General features: G+C 39.2%; 1 protein-coding gene across 2 annotated transcripts; it reads left to right on the top strand.

Moving 5' to 3' along the window:
* The first annotated feature begins 345 nt into the window (after positions 1 to 345).
* On the top strand, positions 346 to 20,425 carry si:ch73-267c23.10 (serine incorporator 3). 2 transcript variants are annotated; one of them, XM_060909781.1, is made up of 11 exons: positions 346 to 535; positions 5,591 to 5,878; positions 11,444 to 11,605; positions 12,497 to 12,681; positions 12,822 to 12,901; positions 14,733 to 14,870; positions 15,045 to 15,214; positions 15,778 to 15,868; positions 17,644 to 17,815; positions 19,283 to 19,504; positions 20,022 to 20,425. In XM_060909781.1, exons 3-11 carry the CDS (start codon positions 11,570 to 11,572, stop codon positions 20,155 to 20,157), a joined length of 1,230 nt encoding a protein of 409 aa, XP_060765764.1. In that variant the 5' UTR covers positions 346 to 535; positions 5,591 to 5,878; positions 11,444 to 11,569; the 3' UTR covers positions 20,158 to 20,425. The 2 variants fall into 2 exon arrangements, with proteins under 2 accessions (XP_060765764.1, XP_060765763.1); XM_060909780.1 differs by lacking the exon at positions 5,591 to 5,878 and having other exon boundaries at positions 20,022 to 20,424.
* The last annotated feature ends 634 nt before the right edge of the window (positions 20,426 to 21,059 follow it).

The raw sequence follows: 21,059 nt of genomic DNA, 5'->3' as shown, positions 1-21,059 counted from the left end.
GAAGGTCCGGGTTCGAGCCCCGTGGCCGGCGAGGGCCTTTCTGTGCGGAGTTTGCATGTTCTCCCCGTGGGTTTCCTCCGGGTGCTCCGGTTTCCCCCACAGTCCAAAGACATGCAGGAGAATTTCATTATTTTTTAAATCTAAGTGACTTTCAGAAGTGATCCCTGATACAAAGACCTTCCCATTTGATTCAGTGATCTGGAGCTGTGGGCCTTTTTTATTGCTTTGGTTTTGTGCCTCTGTCCTGTCTGTCGATCTCTCCATCTTCTTTTTTAACCGTTAACTTTTTCCCTCCACTATTAGGGCGGGGCTTGTGGGAAAGGTCACGTGATTCCGTATCGAAAGCAAACGAGGTTTTCAATCTCTGATGGTCCCTCGGAAGCGTTGCTGAGGCTCGTGAGTTCGTGCAGTTGTTGAGAGAGATCAGGCAGGGGATTCGATCAGGCAGGGGATTCGATCCGTTTGTGTGATCTCGCGTGCGCGCAGGAGGAGGATCATGGGAGCGACTTTAGGGACCTTCAGCCTCCTGCACTGGGTACGAGACTTCTACTCATTTATTTATTTATAAGACAAGAGAAATATTTGGAAAAGTCGATTTTAAATCGAATCTGTCGGCGCTTGTTTGTGCGTTTTTCAGCGCGCGCGCCTTAATCCGGTTTGCGGTTTTGCGCGTGATCACCGCGTCCCCCGGTCACCCACACATCTCTATCAGAGGGATTTAACGCGGTGTTTTCAGACTTCCTAACCGGATTAACTTCACTGCTCACTGCACTGACACTCAGCACACAGGGGAGGTTTATCTGGGCAGAATTTCAGGTTCACTGTTAGAGCCAGATGTGTTCCAGCTGTGCGACGTTATCAGTATCAGATCTGTGATCAATTCATTATACACATTTATGAGAGAGTCACAGACCTGTTTACACTTTCAGACAGAAGAGGAGCAGACTGGACTTGTTTTTGTGGCTTTTACACCTTTCAGCTTTAAGCAGAATGAAGCTGAGGATCACTGATGGAGCAGGAAAACATCACGATTTTAGATAAACATCTCATTTTTTCCCTCACTTCATCCAGCTGTAATCATAATTTGATCTACATGAGATGTAGAAGTTTATTATTACAGCATTAACAGTAAACTCCTGACTGAGCAGACATTTCAAAATACAGTTTTAGCTTTTTATTTGAAATGAACTCCCAAATATTATGAAAGAAAGAAAGAAAGAAAGCACAACTTTATTCATCACACACTTGTGAAATTCCTCTCTGCATTTAACCCACCCGAAGCAGTGAACACACACATGCACACATATAACTAACAAATAAATAAACAATATATTTGACTGGGGGCAGCACGGTGGTGTAGTGGTTATCACTGTCGCCTCACAGCAAGAAGGTTCTGGGTTCGAGCCCCGGGGCCGGCGAGGGCCTTTCTGTGCGGAGTTTGCATGTTCTCCCCGTGTCCGCGTGGGTTTCCTCCGGGTGCTCCGGTTTCCCCCACAGTCCAAAGACATGCAGGTTAGGTTAACTGGTGACTCTAAATTGACCGTAGGTGTGAATGTGAGTGTGAATGGTTGTCTGTGTCTATGTGTCAGCCCTGTGATGACCTGGCGACTTGTCCAGGGTGAACCCCGCCTTTCGCCCGTAGTCAGCTGGGATAGGCTCCAGCTCGCCTGCGACCCTGTAGAACAGGATAAAGCGGCTACTGATAATGGATAGATGGATATTTGACATGTTCACTCAAGCCAGGCTTGTAGTACTTGAGTCCGACTCGTGCCCTACTTTTAAGGACTCGTGACTCAACTTGGACTTGAGCACTGATGACTTGGACTCGGACTCATACATTAACTGCATTAAGGCTTGTAAATTGAAGACAAGGACTTGGATTTTTTTTCTTTATTTTCTGTAACATGCCATAATAATTTGTCATAAGATATTTATTATATCTACATTAATTTTTGTATGAATTTCATGCAAGAGTATCGCACCTGTGCACCTTCGCGTGTGCATCAGATAGACTCTCAGGCGCGCTCCAGACAGCACACGCGCCAAGCAGACTCTCACACGTGTGTGCCATAAACAACTCACACCTGTGCAGGATTAAAGTGCGTATCACGGGTAAATTCAGGAGCAAGATCAATGTAATTCTCCTATTTTATATTAAACTTTGGTCAAATATCTGTCACATTTTGAATTTTGTGCAATTTTTTTACCTTGCGCAATACCAGAAAAATTCAGTTGAAATCAAGCCATTTGAGGCGAATTGGTCCGCCTCTGAAAAAAATTGCCATTTGGATTTCCCGGCAAACATTGATTTTCGTGACATCACGTGTGGGACGCCTCCTTCTGAATCCTACGTCAGCGCTGGTTTGTTTATGAGAAAACGAACCTGGTGGTTTTCTGCAAATTTCTTTAACGTTATTACATAATTATTAAAATGGTTAACAGATGTATCGTAGGAGGGTGTAGCAACACCAATCATGATGGGATTAGTACTCATCGTTTCCCAAAAGACCGGACAATGAGAGAGAAATGGGAGCGCTTGGTCTATACAGGCTGTGCACTGAAACCGTGAAAAGCTCGCGCAGCCTGCTGGCGCTTCCGCAGATAACGTCACGAATCTGGCTCCAGACTCCCTTGGGATTTTTCCAGATGCGTTTTGTTATTTTATTTTTTCCTGCTGTTGACAGATGGCCTTGTGCAAAATTACCCTTCTGGATGAGTGTGTAAAAGGACATACTTTCATATAAAAAAACACGAAATTGGTCTAGAATATGCACTTTAAGGCACAATCAGCACGCCAGTATAAAAACTGTGAAAACACACTTACTTTGCAAAGTATTGAGCTGCATTGCTGACATGTTACTGAGCTTTATTTCCTTGTTTGGTTTCCTGATCCCTGATTTCCTGTTTCTCGTCTCTGATTCTGCTGAGTCTATGATAGCTTGTTTGTGCCTCGCTCACCCTATCACTTGTTTCACCGTTTTACGATTTTGCCTGCCGTTCTGGATTGTTTATGTGTCTTCACTTGTATTAATAAACACACCTTCTGCACTTCCATCCGTCTCCCAACCGTCTCTGACAGAATACTTCACACTCCCTGATTAAAGAGAAGCACATTCACCTGTTCATACGCCATGTTCAGGAACAAGCTAATGTTAATGGCGCTGAAACAGACACCGTCACATGGGGCGGGTGGAGTCTTGTTCTCGGACTCAACTTGACATTTTTTTAATGACTTGGACTTGAACACTGGGGACTCGAGACCAGACTTGGAGTCAAGGTTTAGTGACTTGACTGCAACACTGACTCAAGCAACACTGCAGATCGAAAATGTCATGTTGTCATGGAAACTCTCCCAAGCAAAAATAATAATTCAAAGAGTTTGCAGAAAAGTTTAGACCTGTATTTAATCAATTAATAAAAGCCGAGTCGTTTTGCAAAGTGAACTGATTCCGAGTCTCAAATCTTCCATTTTTATATAGTGTTCCACCAATATTTCCAAAGCCAGACTGTGCTGTAGAAGGATACATTCGAGCCTCGCTCTCCCAGTATGTTCAGGGCCGGACTGAACTGTTCCTAATACAAGGACAGCCCTCCCTGAGCGAGATAACTGTAAATATGCATCCAAACAAGGCTTTAAGGTTATTCTGATTCAACACATGCTTCGGGGTTAGATAACAATATAATGCTTTGACCAATCTTCAGTAAAATCAACTTCATTAACTCTTTACTGAAAATCAACACCACTGGCTTTGAATCAAAATACAGTCATCATAAACCAAATTATTGCTTGTGTGATTACATCAAGGCCTGTGTGTGTGTGTGTGTGTGTGTGTGTGTGTGTGTGTGTGTGTGTGTGTGTGTTTTTACATACTAGTATATGCATATAAAATCACCACAATGTCAATTCAAATAAAATACTGAATAATAGAGTCGTTATACTGTGGTTAAGTTTCACTTTCATTTGAAGTCACAGGGGTTTGGGTGTGGTCCTGACCTCTTTGTTAAGAGGAAAACCTAATGTGTGTTGTGTCTTACATGACGCATTTGAGCCACAAACAATTCAGCTTTTTCACCCTTTGAGATTAGCTCTAGATTGTTCCGATAAAAATTAAATGATTTATAAATTTGTAAATAACATGTAATAAGAATAATAATAAACAGCTTTACTGTCGTTGTAACATGTACAGCAATATTTCATATTGAGGTCTATTCTTATACTTATGTTTTAGTTAAATTTTTCTCAAGTTAGAGTATTTAAAATATTGCTATAATATAACGTGTTCAAAAACATCCTAGACATACACTACATGGACAAATGTATGTGCACCCCTGACCATCACACCCATATACAGAGGTGGGCAAAGAACCCAACTTCATTACTTAAGTCAAAGTACAGATCCCACTGGTCAAATGTTACTCCGATACAAGTGAAAGTTGTACAGTCAAATTTTTACTTAAGTTAAAATACTGAAGTATTTGCTTTTAAAAATACTTAAGTATTAAAAGTACATTTTCTGTCAGCGCATTGTTGTATTATAGCCACAACGCTTACAAAACCAAATACCTCTGAAACAACCGACTGGATTTACTGACTAACGTGTAGAACCTGTAGAGTAAACGCCTGGTAGAACTTTACAAAATGAAACACAAGTGAACTTAAAAAAAGCCATTGTCACTTTCTTTTTTTTTTTTTTTTAATTGTAACACTCCTCCCTACCCACACAAAGCAGCATGGTGGTGTTCTGACCCGGCTCTGGCAGTGTGTGTACACGTGTGTGTATGTTAATCAAGAAGATGGTGGAATAGCTGTAAATGCAGCTTGTTCAGAAAATAAAACTGACAATCCAACCTGATTAAAACCCAGATCCACACCTCGAGCTTAATAACGGCCCAACAACAACACTGCTTTAAGCAAGACAAAAAAGTGCCAGACCATCATGTGACATCAAAACAAAAAATTCCAGCAATTTGTTGTGACTGACTAGTACAGTACTGTCCATCTCACAGGTCTCACGTGTGTGTGTGCGCGCGCAAGTGTATGTATTCATGCACATATGAATCTGCCTGTGGAATCATGGTGGTTTAATGCTAAGCTAGCTAGTCAGTGAAGCTCCACCTCACATGCTAGCAAACTCTTTTCAAACTCAAAGTCATATTGTGTAGCTAACGTTACTAGAAAAGAAAGATTTCTACATTGTTTATTTGGCAAGATTATGCTAAAACATTTCTGAAAATACTTCAGATAAGTTAATGTTATTCATGTTAGCATAACTCCATGTTTACATGCTAACTAACAGCGTCCAAGTTAACTAGCTATGTGTTAACATTAGCTGTGGACAAGGCTACGGCAACTTGGCGGGCAAATCCATAGAAAGTCATTTGACTAACCAGACTGCATAGCTATTGCAATGTTATCACTAGCTCTAAAAGCACAGACAACTTCGTTGCAAGCTTTCTCTTGGGATAAAATGTTTACAGACCTCAATATGCTTCTGCAGGTCGAACGGCAAGCTTTTGTAGGCTGTGATGTGGTTCGTTTTAGTCAAACAAAGCAAACATTTAAAATGAAACATCTCTTTATTCCTTTCAGAAAACTGAAACATGGGTTCCAGGTAAAGGCATGTGTGCGTGCATTCCCCAGAAGAACCGCCTCCTTCCATTCTGCCATCAACTGATCATGTTAAATAATGCTGTGGAGAAATCATTGATCTTGATTTTATACAGTCTATGGACGCGACGTGACCCTAGTGATTACTGATCGGCTGTCTCAGTGTCACCTGCAAAAAAAACAATCATGTTTTAGAAAAGAAAAAAACATCCACTTTCAAAGCTGCTTCATAGTAACGAGGACCTGGATAGAAGTGTAATGGAGTAAAAAGTACGATATTTGTCTTTCAAATGTAGTGAAGTTAAAGTCATAGGTTGCCAAAAAAAAATAAGACTCAAGTAAAGTACAGATACTCAAAAAGTGTACTTAAGTACAGAACTCAAGTAAATGTACTTTGTTACTGTCCACCTCTGACCATACAGTATGTGGGTCTTCAAAGTGAGCTCCATGAAGACATGGTGTGTGAAGGTTGGAGTGAAGAACTCGAGTGTCCTGCACAGAGCCTTGACTGAACTCAACCCCATGAACACCTTTGGGATGAACTGGAACACCAGCTGGAACACTTTATGCCCAACATCAGGCCCGGACCTCGTGCTGGTGTTCCACAGCCACTTCCAAAATTAGGTGTCCGTATACTTTTGGCCATAGTGTATTAGACAATAATTAGAGCATCTGATTGGTGGATAGCTTAGACAGTCTTAAATATTTATACAAGAGAAAAACATTTAGGAAAGGATCAGAAAAAAAGATCTTGAAGTGTAAAATCTTGCTACTCAGGTTTACGCTTTAGGAACCTTCAAATTCCAGAAAGTGACTCGGACTGCAGCTTTAAAACTTACTTATGGGGCTTAAAGCTCATCCAACATTTAAGGTACGTTTACACTGTGTTTTTGGACAATAGAGTGTAAGGAATAATCAGGACATGTTGCGCTGTATCGGAAGAATATTTCCTGTTTTGGTCTTGTTTGGCTTGAGACGCGAGTATTTCACCTCAACTGACGCAACAGGTTTTAGAAGTTTAAGGTCAGATGATATGAACACACACACACACACACACACACACACACACACACACACACACACACACACACACACACACGACATCATTCTGGCTTGAGAAAGTATTTCTCAAGGTTGTGCATAGTGGATCGTTCCAACTAAACATGCAAACATGATTTGTTTCCCACTGCGTTAAAACTGCGGATAAAAAAGTACACGCATGAACACAAGCAGGCTTTTAAACTTACAAGCCATGAGTTATGATTTAATATCCGCATTACTGACTTGTTTCATTTCTCTGTCCTCTGCCTGTGAGTGACCTTCTAATCCGCTCAGACTCGGTCATGTGATCAGAGATACTGCAGTCAATACAAACACAAGCAAGAGTTTAATACAGATAACTCCTTACTGCTCTGTGAACTTGATTAAGATGCACTCACATTCAAAAATCCTTCAAACATTTAAACTTTAATTTATTTTAGGTCTCAAGATTACTGTTTAGTTTCCTGTAGAGCTTCTAAATGTATTTGGATTCCTGTATCTGAGGCCACCGTTATCTCTGAGCCTGGTTCAGGGGCAAAAGATCAAACTGTGGAATGTGTTTTTGTTCCACACGAAGGTGCACGAGCCTGCTACAAATATTTCCCTAAACTCACTGAGAAATTATGTTGCATTAGGCCTAGAAAAAAAATTGTGTGTTTCCTGTCAACCCTTCAAAAAATTTAGGGTAGGACAGTCGGATTTTTATTTTTATTTTTTTTAATTTTCTGTGTTGACTATGCGGCTTCACACTAGTGTAAGACAAGAACGGACAGTCTCTTAGACTTTCAACCATATTATTTTAAATATTTAATTCTTAAATAATAACTAAATTTAGAGATAAGATGTTATATCTGTAGAGTTAAGATATTTTTTCAATATTTACCATTTCAGTTTTATGCTTCATCTGTTCTTGTTGCTGTTGATACTAAACCTTTTTAATATGACTTTTGTCTGTTAAAATTAATTTCAAAAATTTCAATGCTGAAGTGGGCTACAGAGAACCATGTAGCGGTGGTGAAACCCCCACCTAGAGTGGTTAATACAAATATTTTTATCTGTCTGTCAGATATAAATTAATATTTAATACCAAGTATAAACCAAATTAAAGACTGAAATAATATGATTAATCCGATAAAAATATTTGGGGGACCCGTAGCTGAGCATCAAGAACAGTTGACATGGAATTCCTCCTACAATCATGCTGCAGAAAAAAAGTCCAATATAGTTTCAAGAATATAGAAATTTTAATACAAAACATGTATCAGTAAAGTGCAAACATTCAGAATGTCTTTCAATATTTCACAAAAGTCAATGAACTTTTTAAAGAGTAAGTAAAATTTTTAAACCAATACTGTACTCAAAAATACTTTAATACTGTAGAGAACTTATGGCTTTATTACTATTAGATCAATAATATTAAACTGTATGTAAAACTGTCAAAATTTGAATGTTCAATATTCAATATACAGTTTAAAAGCTGTTTTTATAAAGACCTTATAGCGTATTGTATATAATTTGTCAGACTCTAGGCCTAGAATTTACTCGTATTATCGCCCATTCAAGATAGGCCTATTTTTGTGAAACAGCTTACGGCAGGGACAGCACTGGCATTAAATCTTGTGTAATACTGCATGTGAAATTTGCAATCAATAAATATTGATAAAATACTTACCGATGGAGCAGATTGCCCAGATTTATATCCTCGGCTATTTCTATTCTATGTGGGGCCGTTGTTGACGGTCGTGTGTGACCTATGTCTTCTGATACAGTGGATGTTTTAAGGTTGTGTGCTATATCTTGTGTTGGGTGGTGTAAATTATAAATTTGAATTAAATTGAGATTTGATTTAAAGGACGAAATTATTGAAAAATTACAACATAAAAAGTTAATTTTAAAAATCATGGTGCCACTGGTGGTCGCCATGTTCTCGTTCTTGTCTCAACAAACTCCCGTAAGTGATAACATGATCGCGATAACACGTGGTCATGTGACCGATCGACATGGCAGCGCCCGGAACGGATTTTTTTGTGTATCGTCTTAAGTAAACGAGTCCACACAGACTGCATGTCGCGTTGTTGATCATTTTCTCTATGTATTTTGTTTAGAAATTGAGTTCTTTATTGAATGAACTAGTTAAAATATGTACAGGGTCGGCGAGGTTTTAGCAGGGTCGGGTGGACGACTGGAAACACACAATTTTTTTTTCTAGGCCTTAGTTAGTGTGAATTGATGATGCTCTGCTGAGGGGTTTTTCTGTCACCAGGCCACGAGCTGAGCCGAGGAACAATTTACTAGTTTGAATATTTAGAGGATCTTGTGTGTAAAACCACGATTGTATTTTCTTTACCACTGATTGTTATCATTGTGGAAGCACTTACGAGTGAGTTACGAGCAGGACTGTGTATTTTCAAACTTAGTGGAAGTACGTGCTTTAGCCAATAGGAAGCCTGTATCAGAAGTCTGCTTTGAAACAAACAAACAAAAAAAAAGAACAAAGTCTTTTTACAATGATTTTAATAGCAGCCACCATCTTGCTTTGGGGCGGTTCTAGGGAGGTACTTTGTATAAAATCACTGCCGTCTCTGGAGAATTTTCAGTGTGTTCCAGAAAAATACAAGTTCTGGTGTTGTTTCTATGCAATAAAACCGCTTCAAGGTCACGTCTTTCGTGTAAATGTATTTTTGGCTACTTTTAAGATTCACGCTTCCATGACATATTCCTGAAGACGCTAAGAAATGTTCTAAAATCATTAGTATCCATAATCCCTTTAATAAACAGATTTAATTTGTGTTGCATTTGACCCACTGAGGAAAAACGACTGTCTATACAACTGTATATATTTCAAAATTCCTCAAAAAGTAAATAAAACATCTAAATTATACAGTAAGGGCATAATTTATATCTAAATTCTAGACATAAGTAAATTGGAGGATAATAGTTTATCATTTGCAAATATGGACTTATTCTGCCATGTTATTAAACTTTGTGTGTACAGTGTTACTGAACTAAATAATGTCTTACGAGTCAAACCTGGGGCAGCACGGTGGTGTAGTGGTTAGCGCTGTCGCCTCACAGCAAGAAGGTCCGGGTTCGAGCCCCGTGGCTGGCGAGGGCCTTTCTGTGCGGAGTTTGCATGTTCTCCCCGTGTCCGCGTGGGTTTCCTCTGGGTGCTCCGGTTTCCCCCACAGTCCAAAGACATGCAGGTTAGGTTAACTGGTGACTCTAAATTGAGCGTAGGTGTGAATGTGAGTGTGAATGGTTGTCTGTGTCTATGTGTCAGCCCTGTGATGACCTGGCGACTTGTCCAGGGTGAACCCCGCCTTTCGCCCGTAGTCAGCTGGGATAGGATCCAGCTCGCCTGCGACCCTGTAGAAGGATAAAGCAGCTAGAGATAATGAGATGAGAATGAGATGAGATGAGTCAAACCTGCGATGATTTAACACCTCAGAACGAGGCACCAAACGTCACGGCTAATTGATGAGCTTAAAGAGCTCCTGATGAGTTTATGAGCAAAATATTTCCAAGAGCACAAAATCCCCCTAAATAGAATAATAATATATGAATGAACCATCAAATTGTGCCGTGTTTTTCACCTCAATAAATCACTGCATTGTCTTTTTTTAGATATTTTTTTGGGCTTTTTTTCACCTTTATTGGATAGGACAGTGTAGAGACAGGACAGGAAATGAGTGGGAGAGAGAGACAGGACAGGAAATGAGTGGGAGAGAGAGACAGGACAGGAAATGAGTGGGAGAGAGAGACAGGACAGGAAATGAGTGGGAGAGAGAGACAGGGAGGGATCAGGAAATGACCTCAGGTCAGAATTGAACCCAGGTCCCTGGATTTATGGTATGGTGCCTTAGCTACCTGAGCCACGACACCCCCTGCATTGTCTTTTTACAGTGAGACCAATAATGAGATTCACATCGCAGTTATGATACATATTTATTCCTTTCTTTGACGCTGCATGCCATGTGCCAGAAACAACATCAGCACATTTATTATGGTGAGACTCTGCTGGGTGCCTGGGGGACAGCAGTGAACCAGCACTTTTTTTGTGTTTTTGGACTGTGAGTATTGTATCCCTCTGATATCCTGTCTGTGGCTCACTCCACCACTGCCTGGTTTTCCACTCAGCCTTTGTCTCTATTTTGGATCTGTTTGCTCGTGTGTTTTCAATAAAACTCTTCCTGCACTTAATCCGTCTTACACAACACAAACCGTCACCCGTCCAACAAGCGAGTGGACTAATAAAACTGTTTTAACTCGTTTTATATGAAACTGTCGTGAATATTTTCTGTAAAATGTGTTCGTAAATAATCCCACATTATTTTTTAAAAAACAAATTAAAAATAAGCACTGGATAAAAACCCATCTATCTTATGGAAATAAAGATACAAATTTCATTGGCCGGTGGTCAAGTGTTTATGAGATGGCACTTACGACTGGGTTCCCTGTGGTGGGACACGGATGTTTGAATGTCGTTCAGTTGCAAAAGCCATCAAAAATCAGGTCGATGCTTCACCATATTCTCTTAAGTATGGCGCTCTGCTCTGTTATGATGTTTAAAGAATTATTATGATTAGTTTATTGCTAATATCTGTGTGATGATGGAGCATGGTCATTATTATAATTGTTTATGATGTACTTTTATCACAGTTTAGAAAATTACCACACTTATTTAATCCAAACTGTAACTTCACATATCGAATTATGTATTCATTAAAATTATATAATGTTTTAATATAATGTATATATTATATATGTGTGTGTGTGTGTGTGTGTGTATTTTAGGCTCAGTGTCTGTGTGGCTCGGCGACATGTTTGACGTGTCGATTTTGCCCGAAATGTAAGAACTCAATAGTGACTCGTATCGTTTACGCCTCAATCCTGTTAATCGACACCATCATTGCCTGCATCATGCTGTCACCCAACATTGAGCACCAGATGAAACAAGTAAAGCACACACACCTCTCTTCTTTCTTTAAAATATTCCAATGACTCAAGGAAACATTTATTTCATGTTTAGTCTGACTAATCTCATTTATTAATGAATCTTTGAGATTATTAAATGAATATATGAGTGAAATATTTGAGGTTATACTGTGAGTGGATATGTGACTCATTTGAGATTGTAATGTGAATGAATGCGTGAATCATTTGAGTCCTAATATGAAAAAGAGTGACTCCTTTGAGATCAAATTGTGACTGGACGAATGAATCAGTTGAGACTCTAAGACAAACAGATGAATGAATCATTTGAGATCATATTGTGATTAAATGAGTGAATTGTTTGAGATCATATTGTGACTGGATGAATGAATCATTTGACACTAATACAAATAGATGAGTGAATCATTTGCAGTCATAATGTGAATGAATGAGTGAATCACTTAAGATCATAATGTGAACAGAAGAGTGACTCTTTAGGCATCAAACTGTGACTGGATGAGTGAATCATTTGAGATCAAATTGTGAACAAGTGAGTGAATCATTTGAGCTCAAATTGTGACTGGATGAGTGAATCATTTGAGACTAAAATACAAATAGATGAGTGAATCATTTGAGATCATAATGTGAAATCAAATAATTAACTCATTTCATTCACATTATGATCCCAAATGATTCACTCATCTATCTGTATTTCAGTCTCAAATGATTCACTCATCCAGTCACAATTTGATCTCAAAGGAGTCACTCTTTTGTTCACAATATGATTGAAATGAGTGAATCATTTGAGGCTTTAATAGAAATAGATGAGTGAATCATTTGAGATCATAATATGAATGGATGAGTGAATAATTTGTAAAGAGAAATGCGAATTGATTTTCTGACTCACTTGTTCAGATCCCTGGATTTTGTGAAGGCGGCATGATGTCCAACATCAGAGGAGTTTTTCAGTGTGACATCTTTGTGGGCTACAAAGCTGTGTATCGTCTTTGCTTTGGCATGAGCATCAGCTTCTTGGCTTTTTGTCTGTTTACCATCAACATAAAGAACAGCAGAGACCATCGAGCTGCGATTCACAACGGGTAAATAACTGATTAACTAACGAGGGCTAATTCATCCTCACACCTGATTGGGCTTTACAGTTAATGTAAAAACGTTTCCAAGTTGGTGAAATGTTTTGTTGAGTGTTTCTCTGAGAGGTTTCTCCTTTTTCTTTACGTAGCTGCTGGTTTTTCAAAATCGCAGTCATTATTGCACTCACTGCCGGAGCTTTTTACATTCCAGAGGGACATTTTTCCTACAGTAAGAAAAACGCTTTATATACGATTTTATTTCTTTTTAATCTTTTTATACATTAACACTATTATTATTATTTTCTGCTTGTTTAAACCTGTAAATATTATTTCATACATAAATTTTCTTCATGTTCATCAGTATTTCCATTATTACCCTTAAGTGCAAAAGTTTACACGCCCCTTGGTTTCTGGATTAGAAAAAGGGAAAATGGACCTTTTCATAATTTTACAATTTATTGACAAAATAAATAAATAAATGTGGGTATTGTACAATAAGACAACAACCAGAAGCATATGACAACCTTCACAGAAAATATATACCATGGCTATTATACTGCTGAATATTATTACGGTGTCTTGCATAAGTATTCACCCCCTTAAACATTTCCACATTTTTGAACTACAATAGACTTTCAATTTTATGTCATGAATCTCCGCAAAATATTGCAGTAGAGAGAAAATTAAAAAACATCCATATTTTGGAAAATTCTTTACAAGAAGCACGCTGTTGGTAGCATCATGCTGAGCGTTAACACATTTAAAATGATTAACAACGTCATGCCTCTGCTGGAATCAGTTGCAAATCACTACACTACCCATCAGTCCTATAACATCACATGACCCTGTCACATGTCTCACTGATCTTTTGCACCTGTTTCACCTAATTAGTATTACTATTTAAGTTCTGTGTTGTCTCCATTCCTCTGTCAAGCATTTGTCATGTATATGTTTATATTTCAGCTTGGTTGTATTAATCCCATGTATGTGTTGTGCCACGTTTTTCCGGCTCTCGTTCTTGTTTGTCCCACAGATAATCCGTGTTTCTACTTTATTTGTGTTTTCTTTAATAAAAAAAAAACCACCTGCACTTGCATCTGACTCCAAACCCCAAAAATCCTGACACACAAACAAATCGGATGATACGAAAGAGTTTGGAGGCACTTGCAAAAGAAATGAAAGGGCATTTTCCTCACTGTTTAATCTGGAGCAGTACCAGAGATTTCCTGTTGCTGGTGTTATGGGGTGGCTTTACTTTTCTTTACTTTCAGGGTGCTCTGAAATTTAGGATTTCCATTAATTCACTGGTCACCACAGTTTAATTATCTCCATCAATAAGGTTTTTTTTTTTAGTGCTATTTGTTTGTTTGCGTGTAAGCAGGATTACAGAAAAACTGCCAGTCTGATTTTCATGAAACTCGGTGGAAAGGTGCAGCTTTGGCTGAGGAAGAACCCGTAACATTTTGGAGAGGATCTGACTCACAGGGTGTCTCCCAACTTTTTCTGATTTGGGGTTGTAGTTGCTTTAATATCTTATAAATGCTTTTTTTAAACAGGGGCGGCACGGTGGTGTAGTGGTTAGTGCTGTCGCCTCACAGCAAGAAGGTCCGGGTTCGAGCCCCGTGGCCGGCGAGGGCCTTTCTGTGCGGAGTTTGCATGTTGTCTGCGTGGGTTTCCTCCGGGTGCTCCGGTTTCCCCCACAGTCCAAAGACATGCAGGTTAGGTTAACTGGTGACTCTAAATTGAGCGTAGGTGTGAATGTGAGTGTGAATGGTTGTCTGTGTCTATGTGTCAGCCCTGTGATGACCTGGCGACTTGTCCAGGGTGAACCCCGCCTTTCTCCTGTAGTCAGCTGGGATAGGCTCCAGATTGCCTGCGACCCTGTAGAACAGGATAAAGCAGCTACAGATAATGAGATGAGATGAATAATGAACAGATTTGTTTTGTATCAAGGGGAGTCAGACTTTTGCACTTAACAATAAAAAAATCAGAAATTTTAAAAAATAATGGTCTGGTGCAATGGATGTGATGTGTGTGTATATAATATTTTTTTTGGTCAGTTTGGTTCATGGTGGGTGCAGGTGGAGCTTTCTGCTTCATCCTCATCCAGCTGATCCTCCTCATGGACTTTGTGCACTCGTGGAGCGAGTCATGGCATGACAAGCGGGAAAACGAGAATAAAACGCTGTGGGGTTTTGGTGCGTGAGTCTAACTTTATCATGACTTTATAATTAAGAACGTGTTTTACCCTGAAATATTATCAGCTTTTCAGTTATATTATTGTTCTTTGTTATTTGCGAATGTTACAGTTTTGAATCCCCATTAAACTGGTCTGGATTTAGTTTATTCCCCCTCTCTCTCTCTCTCTCTAGCCTTGGTGAGTGTGACGTTACTGAACTACTCTGTGTCGATCAGCGGCGCCGCGCTCATGTTCATTTTTTACGCTCGGCCTGTGAAGTGTGTCCTCAACAGGTTCTTCATCAGCTTCAACCTCATACTGTGCGTCATCGCTTCAGTGATCTCCATTCAGAAGAAAGTTCGTGTAAGTGATGTTTTCCTGACAAATGATTAACCAGTTCAGTGAATATCAGAAATGTCCAAAAAGTCAGGAATCAATGAGATTAAAACTACGTGTACTTTCATTTTTTTTAAATTCCAACACGTGCTTTACCTGTTCACTTTTACCTGTTCACTTTTACACTCTGCACATTTCTTGAAACATTCAGACCCCATATTTAAGTTAGGACATTATTAAACTCCAGAATCAAATTTAAATAAAATTATTGTGTGAAATTGCAAAGCAGCAGCACCGTGTACCACATTTATACACTTAAAATTAAATTATAACTTTATCATTATTTACTATATATTCTCATCTGCATCACTTCCACAACAAATCTGCCAGTACATTTTTGAATGTGAGGCACAGGGGGCGTGGCCTGGGGTGGCGTCATAGTAACCAAACTGCACTAAGAAATGAACATTCAAAATTAAATCAGCATAAATCTTACTTCAGTCTACAGTAGCTGTTGTTTGAATCATGAATGTTGTTACTTTACACACTTTTTCAGATTCATGTCTCACATCCGTTATTCTGGTTTACAGAAACGTCTCCCTGCTTCTGGACTCATGCAGTCGTCCTTCATCACTCTGTACACCATGTACCTCACCTGGTCAGCGCTGTCAAACGAACCAGGTACTGCAGTGAACAAGGCGCACTGGAGCTCAGGTTTAATCACATGACCCTGTAATCCTGTCATATCAGATGTGTGAGGATGCTTGTTGTTTTGTCCAAGAAATTATATATAAATGGAAAATAAGAAAGGGCCTAAAGCAGAACCCTGTGGGATACCATACTTCATTTTTAATCTCCAAGCAAGATCTAAATGAGGCAAGAAAAGTTTCACAGTCTGTCTAAACCAACACTCGGCCTTATTTATCAGTCTTTTAAGCGAAGGTCTCACAGAGCCGGAATCACTTCACAGTAGATGATTTTGGGCCAGCTGGGGATCAACTGGCATGTGTCCCAAGGGCTTCTGTCGGAATATACGAGAGCCAGGGAACTACTTTGATAATCAGGAGGGCGTGGCTTCCATCCCTGGAAAGTTTTGTCATGTTAAACTGCCGTGGGTCAAGCGCCGATTAATTCATCCATCGCAACCATGAAGGCATCCGTGAGCATCCTTGAGGCATACATGAGGCTTATGTGGGCTACCAGGGGTTACTGTATCATTCTGTCTCAATCGTCAAGCTTAAAATGTTCACAGAACAACATTCTGCAGAAAGTGAAAAGTCTGTCTGGGGGCGTGGCTTATTTCATCTTGTTGTGGCTGTGCCGTACCGCATATATGGAAACCATACGCACTGCCATCATAAAGCCCTACATCTCTATACATCATTGGTGGCATTCGTTTTACCGGCATCTTTTGCTACTACCACCGTGACTTCGTTTGCATATTTACTCCGCCCAAATTTATGTGATGGCTCACCTCCAAAATCTCCCGCCATGTCCACAGTAACCCCAGCCACAGTTCTCATGGATCAACCGGCTATGTGAGACCTTAGCTTTAGTAAAAGTTGTGTGTCAATATTTTCTTGTCCAGGCCAAACTAAAAACTGCCCTCCCCAGAGTTACTTACATTTATACTTGTCCACAAATCCCCATAAAAGTCTAAGCTCAGAGAGATATAAAAACTATGGTTAAAGGGTGAAAGCCCGCCTCCTAAATCTTCCAGTAATGCAGCTCAGCCAGTGCAGCGTGTCAGCGATCTCTCACTCACACACACACACACACACGCTGCTTCTTTTATCAGGTACCATTACTTCTGTCCTTTTCAAATGGGCAGTATTATTTTCTCAATTTTTTTGCATTTCTTCCTTTCAGGCCTTTAATATAAAATAACCCACTGATTTAAACTTAACAGCGTAATCTGGATATAAAATCACAGTAAGTCATCAGTCGAAGTTCACATTAAAGCGTCTCCTGATATGGGAATTTACACAAATTCAGGAGTGAGCTGTCGGACATGACGTTGTTTTTAACCAACTGGATTTTAACGAACACCACATTTCGTGTGTAAATGTTCCTGTAAATCATTGAACGAATAAATAAAACCATTCATACGCAGTTTGATAAATAATACTCAGAGTTTTCGATGCTGTTCATTAAACGTGTTCAATAATGTTTATGTGACATTGCAGAGCACGGTGGTCTTCTGGAAATGAATTAAACTGTATTTCAGTGAGTGTTAATTTAGACAAGTCAGACTAACAAGCTGCAATGTGGTTCAAATTTTATAATGAAGATAAATTATCATGTGATGATGAGAAGAAGTAAAACGTTCGCCTTATTTACGAAAAGTAACATGGCAAAATCATTGTATAAATGATTTGTTTAAATTTATTAACTAATGGATTTGTACCATGAGGCTGAAATCACTGTTTTTGTTTTGTGTTTTAATCCCGAATCAGAAAAGTTGTGTAATCCCAGCCTGCTGAGCTTTTTCCAGCCGGTCCCCACTTCCAATGTCTCTTCGACAAACCAAACCTTCATCCACCCCCCCACGCATCCTTATTTCCTCGCTGAGGATACGCAAAGCATCGTGGGATTGTTACTGTTCGTCTTATGCCTTTTATACTCGAGGTATGAGCACATCCTCATAACATTTCCATCCCGGATTCATTCCACAAGTAAAATATAAAACATTGTGATGTGATCAAACGTGGGTTTCCTCCGGGTGCTCCGGTTTCCCCCACAGTCCAAAGACATGCAGGTTAGGTTAACTGGTGACTCTAAATTGAGCGTAGGTGTGAATGTGAGTGTGAATGGTTGTCTGTGTCTATGTGTCAGCCCTGTGATGACCTGGCGACTTGTCCAGGGTGTACCCCGCCTTTCGCCCGTAGTCAGCTGGGATAGGCTCCAGCTCGCCTGCGACCCTGTAGAACAGATAATGGATGGAGTGATCAAGCAGAGTTACTGTTAACAAGTTGATTGAGTTGATTAATTTCCTTTAACAGCATGTCTCAACGTGTTTTATTATTATTTATTAAAGAATGGCATGTGTTTTTTATAGGTTATATTTAATAGCAAAAATGGAAGCATGCTATCGAGAAACAGAATGAAGCACAAAACTTGTGTCCTGAAAACGTCAGAAAGTGGAATGTTACGGCTTTACTGCCAACGCTTCCGGAATGTTACATAAACCACATTTCTCCTTCAGAAAACTTCACCACGTTAGTGTTATTTTACGTCCTCTTGTAGTCTCTGTGAATGACCCGTTACTATAGAAACAATGACGTATTAGAAAGAGCGCATTAATATAAACCTGTGCTACTGTCCGAGCTGCTGTTACAGAAAATTAATCAACTTATATATTAGGGTGCATCAGTTGCCCCCTAAAAATGAAAAGTTCCTCCGATCATGACGCATTTTTGTTTTTATGTTCGTTTTGGTAAGAAAACACACTGGGTGAAATATTTTGACAAAATTCAAAAGTTTAATGGCGGCACCAGGAGCTCAAAGTTATGGAAAAAGCTGCTATTTTATGACTTTTATGACAAAAGTTCGATCACTTTTCATGAAACATTATGGCACCTTATAGAGTATACCAAATATCTTAGATACGCATTTTTAGTACATATTCTAAATATATTATCACGCACAGTTTGAGTTTTAGCTGTTCATTGAATCATTGTTCAACTACTTTTAAACAATACAAATGTATTATGAATCACATTAATGCTTCTCAATCCCTTGCAAAGGTTCTTAACATCATCTCTGGCTCACAAGAAATCAATAAATGGAGTCCAACATTGTGATTCAAACCTTACGCGAAAACATAAAATAAGCGTTTTTTGGCAAAAAATGAACCTCATGGTGCCACCATTAGACTTTTGAATATGGTCAAAACATTTTACAGGATGTCTTTATTGGTGAAAAGGAACACCCAAACAAAAATGCATCAGATTTTATGAAAGTGAGGGCAACTGATGCACCCTACTATATATGATGTGTGTGTGTAGAAAATATACAAACTGTAGCCATTAACCTGCCTGTAACTGATGGAAAACCTGCATGCATGCGCTGACATACGGCTCTCTGACTTGGCAGCATCCGATCGTCCAGCACCAGTCAGGTGAACAAACTCCTGCTGACTCCTGCGGACACCGTGCTGATAGAGGACTGCTCGACAGGAAGCCTCGGCATGTCAGAGGGGCCGAGACGGGTGATAGATAATGAAAGAGACAGCGTGCAGTACAGCTACTCCTTCTTTCACCTCCAGCTCTTCCTCGCTTCGCTCTACATCATGATGACGCTCACAAACTGGTACAGGTAAGGAACGTCCAGGTCACAGCTGGTGCCGTTTTATAGCGACACATCCGAATTAATCAAAAATAATCAGCAAAATTTAACAAAATAAAGTAAAGTGACTTGACATGATTTTAACTGGGGTCATTCTGTGATTTTTATTTATTTATTTATTTATTTATTTATTTAACTGTGTAAAGAGAGCTACAATTTAAACCAGGTGTTCTTTCACATATTAGTCTGCTTTGTTTGAATCAGGATCAGAGTAAGTTTTTATCCAATCTGATTCAGTTTCATGTTGTATGAAGCAATACAGATTACAGAAAGCTGTCTGAAAGGGGCGGGGCTACGCAACATTCTCACAAAAGTCCACGAAACTAAATAAACAAGGAAAAGAAAACAGTATTGAAAACTCTGTTGAGGCGACAGTGCTCACTGGCTGTGACGCAATTTCCTGTGATGTAATCCTTGGTTTCGAATTGTTTGCCACCAGTCTCTGCCTTCAGCATCAGCAAATAACTGCTTATTATTTCCATAACAGACCCGATGCTGACTACAGCGACATCACGCACAAGCGAGGCCCAGTCTGGGTGAAAATCACATCCAGTTGGACTTGCCTCCTCCTCTACGTCATGACTCTGATCGCGCCCATCATCCTCAAAAACAGAGACTTCTGATAGTCACTTTATCAGAACATGTGCTTTTATATAACGTCATTTTTACTCTGAAGACTTTTTCCGTTAACATTTTACTGCTTTTCTGTTACAGCTTTACGCAGTGTTTAAGAAATATGATGAATTTTTCTCACATGGGATTTATTTTGTGTAACATTTGAGAAATATTGCGAATTTTTTTCATTTTTTTTTTACAAGAGCTTACATTTTAGCAACGGTCATGTTTATTCTTATAAGAGTTTACATACTGCAGTAAAATATTGTGACTTTTTAATGATATGTTTTTCTCTTACAAGGTTTTGTGTAAAGTTATGTAAACTTTGTCAAACCTTGACATTGTCAATTTTTTCTAATGGGATTTTACTTACGAGCTTACATTTTTAATTTTGTTTAAAGTTTGAGAAATACTGTATTGACAAATTTCGCTGAAGATGTTCTGTTATGAGCATGTAAAGTTTGTGGGTGCAATTGGTCTTAAGTGATCAGGCTCATTAAATCAGTCTCATTAATAATACCATTAATTTTGGTGTTTAATAATAAATTACCAAACAGCTAAATTATGTATATTCCAAATTATTATGATCACTACTGATGCAGCAATAATGTATTACTTACCGTATTACATAGACACTACAGCCAATAGCACTCATATACACTTGGGTGAAACCAATTTGGAGTTCTTTGAGATTGTGTGACTTCAAGGATACAGCAGCAAAACGGACAAGCACAGTTTAACAGAATAATTGAATTTATTATAACAACGATACTAAATGGGTAATAGCAGTTGAATACATTCAGTATGGTCAGCAGCAATATATAGACAAGGCACAAACAGTGAGGTAGTACACTCGATGAGCGTGTGTGTATGTGTGTGTGAGCGTGTGTCTGTGTGTGCGTGTGTGTGT

This window comes from Neoarius graeffei, chromosome 26, assembly GCF_027579695.1.
Source record: "Neoarius graeffei isolate fNeoGra1 chromosome 26, fNeoGra1.pri, whole genome shotgun sequence".
In the NCBI taxonomy this organism is placed as follows: Eukaryota; Metazoa; Chordata; class Actinopteri; order Siluriformes; family Ariidae; genus Neoarius; species Neoarius graeffei.
Note: the sequence above shows the minus strand (reverse complement) of the source record. Positions and strands in the feature narration are given on the sequence as shown.

Excerpts from the sequence above, each read along its gene's own strand:
- si:ch73-267c23.10 (XM_060909780.1), top strand. The coding sequence starts at position 497 with ATGGGAGCGACTTTAGGGACCTTCAGCCTCCTGCACTGG. Across the intron at positions 536-11,443 it reads CCTTCAGCCTCCTGCACTGG|GCTCAGTGTCTGTGTGGCTC; the intron begins GTACGAGACTTC and ends TGTGTATTTTAG. Across the intron at positions 12,902-14,732 it reads AGAGGGACATTTTTCCTACA|TTTGGTTCATGGTGGGTGCA; the intron begins GTAAGAAAAACG and ends TTTTTTGGTCAG.